Consider the following 12,563-nt stretch of genomic DNA (forward strand, 5'->3'; position numbering starts at 1 on the left):
ACCATGCCTCCCCTCAGAAAAATCAATCTTTTTTTGAGAAAAAAAAAAAAAAAAAGAATTACGTCTCTTTACGATGCAACAAATTCAAATTCCTTGTTAAAGTACTCATGACAAAAACAATTTTTAAAAAATATAGTGACATGGACACACACACACAAAAAAAACGCCCCTGATGTATAAAGGACAAGAACAGAAATACCTCCCAAAATCCGACTTTTGTTTGTAACACAGGCTTTCTGTTACCAATCTGACGTAACAAGTAAACTGATCTCCATGTGTAATTGTTGGAGTGCCTCTTTAAAAATGAGCATGTGCGCGTCTCGCTCACCTTCTCATAGTAGATGACCTCATACTCCACTATCGCTCCATTTGGTCTCTCTGGACCCTGCCAGGCCAAAGTCACACTGTCCTTGCTCCGCCTCTCCTTCAACACGACGCTCACTGTGGAAAACAAAGAACAAAAGAGGAAAGCATGAGCAACAAAGAGAGAGTAAAGTTCAATGAGAGACAGGGAGAGAGCAGGCTGTGCGGGAGAGGAGACAGATTTCATGTGGATACCCACTGTGCTATAATGAGAAGACCCATATTTGAAGTGCTCTGTGTAATTTTGCTAATGAGAGAGAGCTTACAAGGTGTTTTATACATGTGTGATTACAGTATTCTACTATGTGTGTATGTGTGACATGTGTGTGCGAGTTGTGTGATATACTGTATTGGAGTTATTCATGTGCACACCCTCAAATCCTGTGACTTCCCACCCCGCCCTCCCACGTCGGGGCACATGCTCGTATGGGTTGAAAGTGTATTTTTTCCTTGTGTAAAAATGTGCATGGCATACTGTAGAGAGCAGCACGTGGCGTGTGGGGATCATAATGAGGTTAACAACCTCCTACACCCTTTTCACCTTCACCCCCTCCTGTTGGTACACACACATTCATAGTGCGAGGTCTATTAGTCATCACCACCCTGTCATACACGCTTCCTTTGCACCAATTTCGCACAATGCCACACTGTGAAAGATGTACGTGTGACTGTAAGAGTGAAGGCAGAGTTGCAGAGGTGTCATTTTGTGGTATCGGAGTGATGCAGCACAGCGATGATTTTACAGTTGTCATGTAAAAAGCCTGACACTATTTGTGAGCACACTGCAATCAGGAGACAATTTTGAAAAATGCTCCTTCTAAACCATCATACAAATTCCTGGTTCAGGCTGATGAATACGTTCTCCCCTGGAAGATTTTATTTCCTTATCAACCTTTCAAAGTGGATATCAATATAGTCATGCAGAATCCTTTCTTCTTAAGTTTTTTACTGCAATTTGAATGTGAAAATACCCTGCCACACATGAAATTATGCTGTGAAAAAGCCGTCTGAGTCAACAAATGCTGGTGTTTTGACATTCTTGGTTAAATTTGGGGATTTGTTTTTGTGTTTTTTACATTACTCCCATAATGCGTGTATGCTCCCACCTGTCTGTGAAGTAGTGACGTTGATGACTACTGTTCCCCTGGGTGTGGGACTTAGATCCGACACTCCGTTCTGGCTCTCAACAGTGAAGCTGTAGTTGGAGTCCGGCTGCAGGTCTGTGACCAGCACGGTGGCTGACGAGAGGCCGAACTGTCTAGGAACAAAATGGACGCTACTACCGCACGGTGTGCACTTCCTGCTGTCACCGGAGCACTTCCTGCAGTGGAGGCTGTAGGTGATGTCTCCCCGGCCTCCTGTGTCTCTGGGCGGTGACCACTCCAAGGTGACGCAGGTCTCGTTCACAGTGGAGATGGGGTTCTCTGGAGCAGATGGAGGACCTGAAGGAAGACAAAGGCATTGATTTATTTCTGTCAACTTGTTAAATGTGTGCATGTCAAGAGCGTAGTCTTATTCAATCTACTGGGAAATGACTGGTGGTGAATATGAGGGGTTTGAAGCTGGCCTGTGGAGTTTTTTCCCCAAGGGCATAGTGTGTATCCTTGAGGCCTGAATCTGATAGACATGTATAAAAGAGTTCTCAAACGATTTAGCGTTGCACTCATAAATAACATGGACTCAAAAAGTGCTCCTCCTGAAGGGCTGACGTTCTTCCCAGAACCATCTGATTCTGAAGAACCCTTTCTTCTTAGGACTAAGGGTTTTATTAAGGACCCATTTTATCCAAAGAGACCTTATTCCCCTTATACCCTTATTATGGTTTCTTATAAGACTAATGGTTCCATTAAAAACCATTTTCACCCAAAGTGTTTAAAGATCCTCACCCTCAAATATTCAAATGTTTACCAATGTTTCTGCCTGTATTTTTAAATGTGGAGGTATCCCCTAATTCCCCTTAATCAGTTCACTTTAATTGTGTTCTGCCATAGTTAATATCTTCACCATCATTTCGGTTTTAGTTCTAAACCCTCACTGCACCACTGAAATAGTAAAGCCTGTAGTAGTAGTTTAACAAAATCTCCACCCCCAAAAAATGTGATTGTGAATCGTTATTGTTGTTGGTTGTGCTGGACCACATTTGCCCCGGCCCTTATGGAGCATCACAAAGCCCATATAAACCATTATTAGTGAGAGGTGGATCAATGTGTACTGTAGTCAGTCACTATTATTAGAGCCCTGGGTGGTGCTGTAATATAAAAAGACGTTTCGGTAGAACGTCCTGGTTGGGTTCTAAATTAAACCCTGGGGTTATCGGGTGAACCCCCAGAGTGGATTTTTGTTTGCACCCTTAAAAGGTGAAAGGTTGTGGATAGAGTCCCTAGATAACAATTTTCCACCAACATGGAATGGGTTCTGTCCCAGTTTCCGCACCTAGTTTTGAACTATTCATAGCATTTTGACCAAAAAGATAATGGTTCGGAACCCAGAAAGTTTGTTTGTAGCTTGAACCAAAAATAGTAGGTTTCTTGTAACCTCAAGTGTGAACCTTGATGACATCGATGGACGTGTCATAATCTACAGGCTGGAAAGACAGGACAGAAGAGGCAACAATGGAGATCTTAATTGAGAAATCGTTGGGAAGAAAAGAGTGTGCAGGTGGTCCATGACTGTTTTTGGATAGAAACAACAATCTGGAATAACAGCACAAATGCTTGCAGATAATCGATCTAATACGCCATCTTTCTACTAGTGTTCGCTTCAGTTTTGCATTATGCAACACCCTCTACCGATTCTTGATTACATGTGCGTCCTTTCAAAACTGGTGGAAATGTGTGCTGGTTGGTGAGGTAGCACCAAGGTTCCAGGAGTCCTGAACAGACCCAGTTCAAGAGCCAGGGCTAATTTGGTGAAAAGGGGTAAGAGAGGGTTCTGGATAGACCTCATGACCTGATGAAGATCGGTAGCTCAAAATGTCGTCATTTCACTCAGTGAATAAATTGCACTGAAGAGGAGCCCTGCAGTGTAAGAGCCTTTCTTTACCTGCTCAGGGTTCTGGATAGAACCATGATACCATAGAAAGGTTTTCTGTAGAACCTCTCAAGGGGCATTCTGGGTTGAACCTTTCTTTCATGGTTTTAGGTATATCCCTTTATATCCGATTCTAGGTATAACTGTTTTTAAAGGGCTCTACCAGGAACAAAAAAAGCGCTCTCCTATGGGGACAAGCTGAAGAACCCTATGTGGTTCCATTTAACACCTTTATTTCTAAGAGTGTAGATTCAGCTGAACCAGAGAGATAGTCCATGCTTATCCCAGCATACACTCGGTGAACTGAATGGTACAACCTGAACATGTCGCAGTCTATCCACTGCTGAGCTGCTGCACCACCCCTTATCAGTGCCAGCTCATGAAACACTGACTGATGAATATTATTTTTTTCCCGAATGTACATTCTCCAAACGTGCATTGTCTTCATGTTCATTACCAAACTTATTGCAGTTTCTATTAAGAACAGAATTCACATTGATTCAATTAAAAATGAATTAACCGTCTCCAGCCAGAGGGGTGGACACTTAGCGCTCGATTAATGAACAGCTATGGAATGGACAGTGATTAAAAGAGCCTGGCTGATTGTAAATGGGACAGTATGAGAATATATTACGCTTCTGAAGTTTAAATCCATCTTTAAAGAGAATTCACATGCTGTTAAATAGTTGACGCTCGACTGCAGGGAGGGTTTTACCCTGTGAAGTTAACTGATACTCTTTGGGGGCTGCACTGCAGACAATTAATAGTGAGTGGACAATGATCTATAGAAAGTGCCCGGAGTAATTTTCTCATGAGTCAGGTACATTTTATGATTTAGAGCGGTTAATATTACTCTGAACTTCAGCTGAAGTGATAAGTGTGTCACAGAGTCCAAAAACTGTGTCAGTTATCATTCTCAAAGACGCATAGACACAGCGACACACAGTTTGTTCATACTGATACATATATATGAATGAATAATATTTCAAATGGTTTGCGTACTGAGATTTTAGCAACCACACTGTAAGGGGCTCAATTATTGTAGATGTGACTGCATGTATGTTATTTTATTGTGCAGACTCCAAATGAAAGATGCCAGACAAAATTAAATTTGACACTCCCCGTTCATGAGCATGTATGCACATGGATCAAAGAGGTATCAGGGAGCAGAGACACGGAAGACATAACAGAACTAAACAGCAGCTTAGGGGCATTAAAATGAATATATCCTACCAGATTTGGGGATTACAGAGTTTTAATTCATGAAGTTCTGTTCAGGGCTGCAGTAACGTTGTGTTGGACAATGGGTACCTAACTTGGATGGTGCTCATACACCCTTCTCTTTCCTGTTAGCTCCCTATAACATACTCTATTCATTGTGTGGAGGGCATGCATGCATGGACTTGTTGCTCCAGGTCAACCTCTCTGTGCCAACGTGTTCCCACTTTCACGTGTATGAGGGGGCTGCAGTGATATCGAGTGGTGCAAGAATGACAGGGGTTTTTGTGGGCCAACCCAGAAGTTAGCATTGACCTCGTTCCTTCGACAGAAAGTCCATAGGATTTTTTTCTATTGGATTTTAGATTATTACAGAAAGTAAGTTCTGTGGCAAACAAAAGTCAATGATACTTGTTTTACTTGGCAAGATAATCATCACAAATGAACACCATTTGTCTGATCTTTGAAGCATAAATGCAATCACAAGAGGTAAAAAGCTAACATTAAATATAAACAAACTACACAACAGTGGCACGACTTCAACGTTGTCACCACAACGAGGCTGTAAAGCCATATGTGGTGCAATGATGTCATCTCATTCAGCCACTTGTTAGCAACCACCTTTTTCATAGACGAATAAAAGCTTCAGAATTCACAAGTGGGGTATTTCCTAACGTATTTTATGTCAGATAACAAAATGTGAAAATCTCTCAAGGTTGTGTTAACTACAGACCTTGTTTCAGACATCTAACCAAAAACCCATTTAAACATCCCTTTGATTTTCACACACGGGAACTGGAAGTGTAAAAATGCTAACTCATTTTTGGGTTTTAGGTCTCATTCCTGCACCACGTTGTTTGTCTGAACAGTCTTATCGTGAAGCAGATACAAGAAGTGTTGGTTGCTTTTTCAATAAATAAGTAAAACTAAATCTGGGCTTTTTCTTTGCTTTCTGATTGGCAGATCAGTTTTCAATATTGTCCTATGACGGTTTGAGCCAACCAGTAACCTTCAACTCATCATCAAGGTAAGCCTTCACCATGCCCTTTCTACTGTACGAGAACCACTCTTGTGAAACCACTGATTATGGTTGTTCACATCCCAGCACGATGCAGGTATCTCAACCATATGTAAATTTGGCAATAGATGCCCATTCAGCCTGACATCCTGTCCAGTCCTGTCTGAGCAGAGAGCCCCAGGTGGCGGCCAGCAGGACCTGGGAGTTTCCTGATTAGCCTTCCTAGTGGCGAGCCTCTCTGAGACGTGGTAGGGATGGGGAAAAGCTGGGCGTGGGGGACGGAGGCCATGCTGGGGATAATTGAGACTGTCGGTCATAAATCTCCCAAAAGGGTGTGTTGACTGATCCCGCTAATTCTGTCTTTTTCTTTTTGCCATCCCCCCACTTCCCTGGGCCACACTTAACTGTCCATCATCTCCTCCACTGATCGGCCTTTTATGACATTTAAATTATATGCCTCTGATAGTCCGCTATTTCCCCCGCTGTTCTGTTCTTCGCCTGTATCTTAAGTATCATTCTCCATGTCTCTCCGTGATTAATTCTTTTACCTTTTCTCCATATTTTCCCCCTTTCTCCCCTCAACCTCCTCCTCTGTGCTCTTCACCTTCATGTGTGTGCATGTGAGCCCATACATATTTGAACGAGCCGTTACTCATTTCAAGCTGATAACACCAAGTGTTACACATCTCACCTGCTACAACGATTAATGAGTGTAATCTACCATAACCTGATAATGGCTTTGGGTATGTGTGTGTGTGCACATGTGCACGCACGCATGTTTCTCTACTTCTCTCCCAGCATGTCACCGTCCTTTCCCACCCCCACATCCCTCCGTCTACCTCAATCCATCTCTCTCTGTCCCTCTCTTTTGCTCAATCTTTCCTCCTCATCATTTCTATTCTCCTCCGTGCCTGTTCATAAGGATGTGGTCCGACCCCCCTGTGTGTGTAAGCCAGACAAAGAATAAGAAACATCATCAGATTTCTATCGGAGTGTCACCCATACCAGTGTTCTCATCTGAGATATCTGTGGGCCGTAACCACACAGCTAACACACTAAATGTGTGTGCGTGTGTTATATATGTATTTCGAGTGTTGTGTAAACCAATAGCAGCTGAGGAGGAGGAAAACGTATGGAAGGATCATAGATGGAAATGGAAAGCAGCCATGCATTTTAATTTCTTACAGGAATACATTGCAAACTAATTAAAGTGAAATGTAATCCAATCATCGTTACTGAACACCATTTTATGACATCAGAATTACACAGCCAAATGCAAATATTTGACCACAGTGAAAACACTGAATACATGACATGGTATAAAATTAGCTCCCAACTGCATGGCTGTGTTTGTAGCTAATGACGTTGCCAGTGTTTGTATCACTTACGTGTGCAGGCCATGGAGCGTGGGTCGGTCTCGGCGCGGTAGAAACCCTTCTCGCAGACGCACTCGACGGCTTGTTCCTGCGGGGACGAGCTGTGAGGGGGACATTTGGTGCAGTAGGCATCTGTGGCTGAAGCTTTGTAGGTGCCTGGTCTGCATGCTGGAGTGAGGAGACAGATAAACAAAGAGTTAGAGGCTGTGCTCTTTTGACCCTTCAAGACTTTTGTGCCAGAAATCCTTCGTCTCCAGAAATGCTTTTGTAGAATAATCCCGGCTTATTACAACCCAGGTCATATTTTTGTAGATCGATTCTGTCAGTCACCATAACATTACACTCGCCGAAGTAATTGCTGAGCTCTGGGAACACGGCAACATTGCTAAAAAGTAATCATGAGGCAGGCAAATATGTGCAGTCAGATGATCAGAGAGGTTTTAAACAAACCTCCAGGGTAGCCAGACTTAATTGAAATAAGGCGGTTGGTGAAATTATTTCTCAACCTGCCCGTTTAAAACATCCATCACATTTTGCAGACCTACCGCAGTTGTGTGGGCACACACTTTTCCTGTTTCACAGACCTTTCAGGTGCATTCAGCTTTAGTTTCACCTCTAAATAAAGTACCCTCTCACATCTATAGGTAGTGTGAGTTTTTAGTTACACACTATGATATTTTGCAAACACTGGGAATCTTGCAGGGTCACTGTTTGCAAAACTGCAACTAGATTCCATTTAAGATTATCTCCCATCCTGCTCCTGATGGAAAATATTGCACCAAACTCCCTTTAAGAAATGTGACATATTAAAGATTCCTTACATGTCCACAAAAACACATTACTCTAGAAACATTGCATGTCGACAGTATGTTAATGTGGCATCAATATAATCCATAAAGATAAACTGTACAAACTTTACATTTCGGATTATGTCACCTCAACTTGCTACCAGCCTCTGTTGGTTAGCTGTGCTATTTTAGTGGAAGGAGACTGTGGGAATAAAAGGCAAACCATTTAAAAAATTAAGATTTCTCACTTAAAGAAGTGCTGGGTGGTGGATCAGATACACGCAGAATTAAGTACTGAGTCATATTCACTCAACAGCTCCACCAGTTTCTCCTCCTACAAGAGAACCAAGACTTGTTCACGTTCTTGTGCCTCCCCAGATTCCCCTACATGTTTACTGTCTGCCCAGTTTGCTGCTTCCTGTTTGGTGGTAGAAAGAACGCACCTATTGGTTGTCGTTAAGGTTCACATCATTCAACTTAAGTATTTGCTTGAGCCAAGACTAAAAACATAAGCTGATATTACACATGTCTGATTTTGTCAAAGGGAGCCCTTCTGTGCGGAGTTTGCATGTTCTCCCTGTGTCAGCATGGGTTTTCTCCAGGTACTCCAGCTTCCTCCCACAGTCCAAAGACATGCAGGTTAATTGGTGACTCTAAATTGTCCGTAGGTGTGAATGTGAGCGTGAATAGTTGTCCGTCTCTATGTGTCAGGCCTGTGATAGTCTGGTGACCTGTCCAGGGTGTACCCCGCCTCTCGCCCAATGTCAGCTGGGATAGGCTCCAGCCCCCCCGCAACCCTCAAGAGGATAAGCAGTTACAGAAAATGAATGAATGAATGATTTTGTCAAGATGGTCAAGATGAGAAAAAAAAAAAGACTGAAAATATTTCAGCAATGGTGAAATCCAAAGGTGTGGACTTTGAGTCAAACTTGAGTCACAAATTTGCTGACTCAAAAAAGCCTCTCACGGGGCGTCGGTGGCTTAGTGGTAGAGCAGGCGCCCCATGTACAAGGCTGTTGCCGCAGCGGCCCGGGTTCGAATCCAGCCTGTGGCCCTTTGCTGCATGTCATCCCCTCTCTCTCTCCCCCCTTCACGCTTACCTGTCCTGTCCATTAAAGGCAAAACGGCCCAAAAAATATCTTAAAAAAAAAAAAAAAGCCTCTCACCTCAGCTTGCACTTTAACACCAGTGACTACTGACTTCACTTGCACTTGTGCCTTTTGACTTGAAAAGACTTGATACCTTCCTCCGAGCCCAAAGATTAAAAAGTATGTTGTGATATCAATGCTTTTTGTAAGTTTAATATTATTACTTCATTGTTAAAATGGCATTACATGTCTTATTAAGGACTCTAAACTCAGAGTGTAGGGCTTGGGATTTGACTCAGGACTTGGTACAAAGACATGCAAAACAATGACTTGGTTCCACCTCCTCTGAAAGTGCTTGGAAAGGCCAACAGACATAATCGGTTTGTTTACAACCTGTGCTCATGTTTCTTGCCCCGTCTGACTTTGTTATGGTGATGTTGCCAAGTTCCCAGAGCTCAACTTGTTGAGTATAATGTTATCATAGAAATGATGCCAAAACATCAATAATAAAACCAAGGTTATGCAGTCTCAAAGTACGAGAGAAATCAGATACTCATAAAAGTAGAAAATGCACAAAGACAACACAAAATGAGGAGTTATTCTAAAAACATTGATACTACACACACTGATAGGTCATGCGATGTGCCGTGCAGCACCCGTGGCAAAGAACAAGAAAACAAAGTTTGATTTGATATATTGTGACACTGAGTCTACGTGAGATCCTTTTACATCCGGCTGAAGGCCTTTATAACCACAGGGCCGTACAGTACAATAACACAGTGCAACAGCAGATCAACTGTCATTCCTGTTATATAAGCTTTAGATCTTCTGGCAACCGGGGGAACAAAAATACACAGGCGCAGTCACAGCAATAGTCACAATAACATAATATGACTATTGCTGCGGCTGTTACGGTGGCTGCATATTAGTCATTATGTGGAGTCGTAAAACTGGGGAGGGAAAACTGTGCTTCCGCTCAACAGGAGCAGTCTGCTGAAATAGACTGGGGACTTGAATGATTTCCCTTTTGCATCCTAGGCAGTGAAATGGAATTCCTGACTTTTCCTTTGGTAATCTGAATATAGATTACGCATGTATTTATTTATACATTCATAGGCCTGGTATTCCCATTCTCGCAAGCCTTCTTTTCTGCCACGGCGGTAAACAGTATTACGGTGTACAAAACCCCGTGTAAGGAAAATGAGGGCGTCTCAAATGCAATTCGATAGATGCCCTGTGTGTATGCATACATGCGTGTGTGAATAGGTTGGATCAATGGCGCAATAGAATCCGCCAGGTGCTGATTGCATGTTCGTGTGCTGAGCGCCTGTGTGCAAGAAGGTGTTAAGTATGCGGCGAGTGTGTTTGTGTGTGTGTGGGATCGTGTGTGTTCGCTTGCTGATTGCTCGTGCTGGTGGTGAAGGTCACGGATTTAATCAAGCTACACGTCACTCGTCCCAGAAAAGCTGTAAATTATCACACACACACACACACACACACACAGATGTGCTCTCACAGGCACACACACGCATGTATGTTCAACGCTGTGGTTAACCTGCTGGAGAGAGAAATGGAAAAGTGGCCTAAAAGTAGTGTGTTTTCTGACTGTGGAGGTAAGTTCTTCCACCTGGACGCTGTGCTCGCTCGCATGCAGACAGTATTTTTAGGCAAATCATTCATCATAGGGGAGCAAAGTCCACTAGCACAATCCCCAAAAGACACGAGAGAACACTGGAAAAGGAATGTGTGTGTGTAGGTGCGAAAAAGAGAGAAAGAAAGAGAGGAAGAAAGAAATGAAAGGAAAGGGAGTGATAATTCTCAAAGGGGTTCTGCTCTCTTTCCTCCTTCCTGTCAGCTTCCAAGGTAATGGGTGCCTATGTGCTGTGCTAGTGACTGTGTGTGTGTGTGTGTGTGTGTGTGTGTGTGTGTGTGTGTGTGTGTTCCTGTTGGCTGGGCTGTAGGAGCAGGGTGGAAAAGCAGCTTTTCTCCGGGGACGTTTCATCCGGAGAGTCCTGGCTCCGGGCTCTTGCCGGCCACAGAGGCACAAAAGGACCCCGGCACTAGAGGACAGACAAGGCGCCCCATGCCAGGCCTGGCGTCGGAACAACTGCCTGATCAAAAACTTTCTGCAAGAATGGCGGCTTGGCTGCTTCGAGTGGAGCTTCCTTTTCCTCCCTTCAGTTTTCTGCTCTGCTTTTCCACCTCGTTCTCACTCCGGTTTTTCTTTCTCTCTCAAAAAGTCCCCCTTCTTCCCTCTCTCCCACTTTTCTTGCTTCTTTTTTTTTACTCAAGCTACTCCCTGTGTGTGCCCCATGGGAAATGTGTTACTTGACTTGGTTCCCTTATGATTAATGATTTACCGTAGATATGAAAAAGGGACAAGAAGGCTGAGGCAGTAAGACAGTGCTCACATAAACATGCACTCACACACAGGAGCACAAAAAAGTTTAGTCACAAAAACTCTGCTGTAGAACTATGAGCTAACTCTGACTTTGCATCACCTTAACAGCGACAGTTGACAATGCTGTGCGGTATATAGGGTGCTGTATCTGTGCAGTGTATGTGTGTGTTTCTACTAAAGACAAAGAGTGGCCTCAGATCCAGTGTCTTATTAAATATTCATCTGGTCACCAGAGAGTGTATTTATGCCAATCGATAGCTCTTAGATATGATATAGTACTGCTACTCAAGACACACCCTCAGTCACCACGCACTGATTGAGAAGGCAACAGCCCCACTGGTTCCTTTGGGAGAACACTGAACAGTGAGCTGACTGAGGTCTATTCTATTCTACTCTTTATAGGGCTACAAATACTCATAATTTTCTGTAATTGATTACAAAATGTGAGAAAATAGTTTAATAAGCCTATGACAGTTTCCCAACCACAAGGTTATGTCTTTAAGAAGCCACACTCATCAATATATTTATATTAAAGGTGTGTCAAATGACTATATGCAATGTAAATTGTGTCACTTGAAGTGATGGACCCACAGAGGACTTTCCCCTGACTCTGCGGTGAATGAGACAAATCTGCGATCTCATGCTTTATTTGCTCTGACAGATACGTCTGGTCCTCCTCCTGTTCCGACAGATTTCCAGCCGGCCTCAGATGGGTTGGGCCAATCACAAGCGTTTATCTAATATGATGTGTTTCAGACGATGACTGACAACTTGTGAAGCCTTCTTGCTTTGCGCAGTATATGTGATGATGTAATTTTTGGCTTGTGCACCTTGCACCAGGCACCCTAAAGCTCCATTTCCCCCAAGCAGTACGGTACAGTACAGTATAGTTCAGTTTGGTGTGCTCCCCTGTTGGGGTACCTAGCACACAGATCTGGTACTAAAAGGTGGAGCTGTGAACACTGCAGTCTGTTGATTGGTCAACAGAGGACGGTCACTCTGCTCAGGGCTGAGCTGTGGCTGGTTTTGAGGCTCATGTAACCACTGTTCATACTGTGCAGAGTTTTATATATATTAGTATACTGTATCTATAAAATGAAAGGATGTTTTGCTGCCTCTCACAGCAGCTGAAGTCGGAGAAAAATTAATTCACTGGGCCGACTGCCGGCAACTTTTAAGGTGGAACGGATACTCAGTGTATGAGTTGACAATGTGAATCTATCAGCACATCTTAAATTTCAATGTGTGACAATTTTGCCCATTACTTCATTTTTTATTGTC

General features: G+C 43.2%; 1 protein-coding gene across 2 annotated transcripts in view; it reads right to left on the reverse strand.

The window, feature by feature from the left end:
* Positions 1–12,563, reverse strand: part of LOC117271950 (ephrin type-A receptor 3) — a 117,163-nt gene that overhangs the window by 48,706 nt on the left and 55,894 nt on the right. For both annotated transcript variants that reach the window (XM_033650532.2, XM_033650533.2), the window contains exons 6-8: positions 7,018–7,173; positions 1,470–1,805; positions 329–441 (exon numbers count right to left, since the gene is read on the reverse strand). In XM_033650532.2, the coding sequence (XP_033506423.1) occupies positions 329–441; positions 1,470–1,805; positions 7,018–7,173 (605 nt within the window). The remainder of the gene's footprint in view (positions 1–328; positions 442–1,469; positions 1,806–7,017; positions 7,174–12,563) is intronic.

The sequence above is a fragment of the Epinephelus lanceolatus genome, chromosome 12 (assembly GCF_041903045.1).
Source record: "Epinephelus lanceolatus isolate andai-2023 chromosome 12, ASM4190304v1, whole genome shotgun sequence".
In the NCBI taxonomy this organism is placed as follows: domain Eukaryota; kingdom Metazoa; phylum Chordata; class Actinopteri; order Perciformes; family Serranidae; genus Epinephelus; species Epinephelus lanceolatus.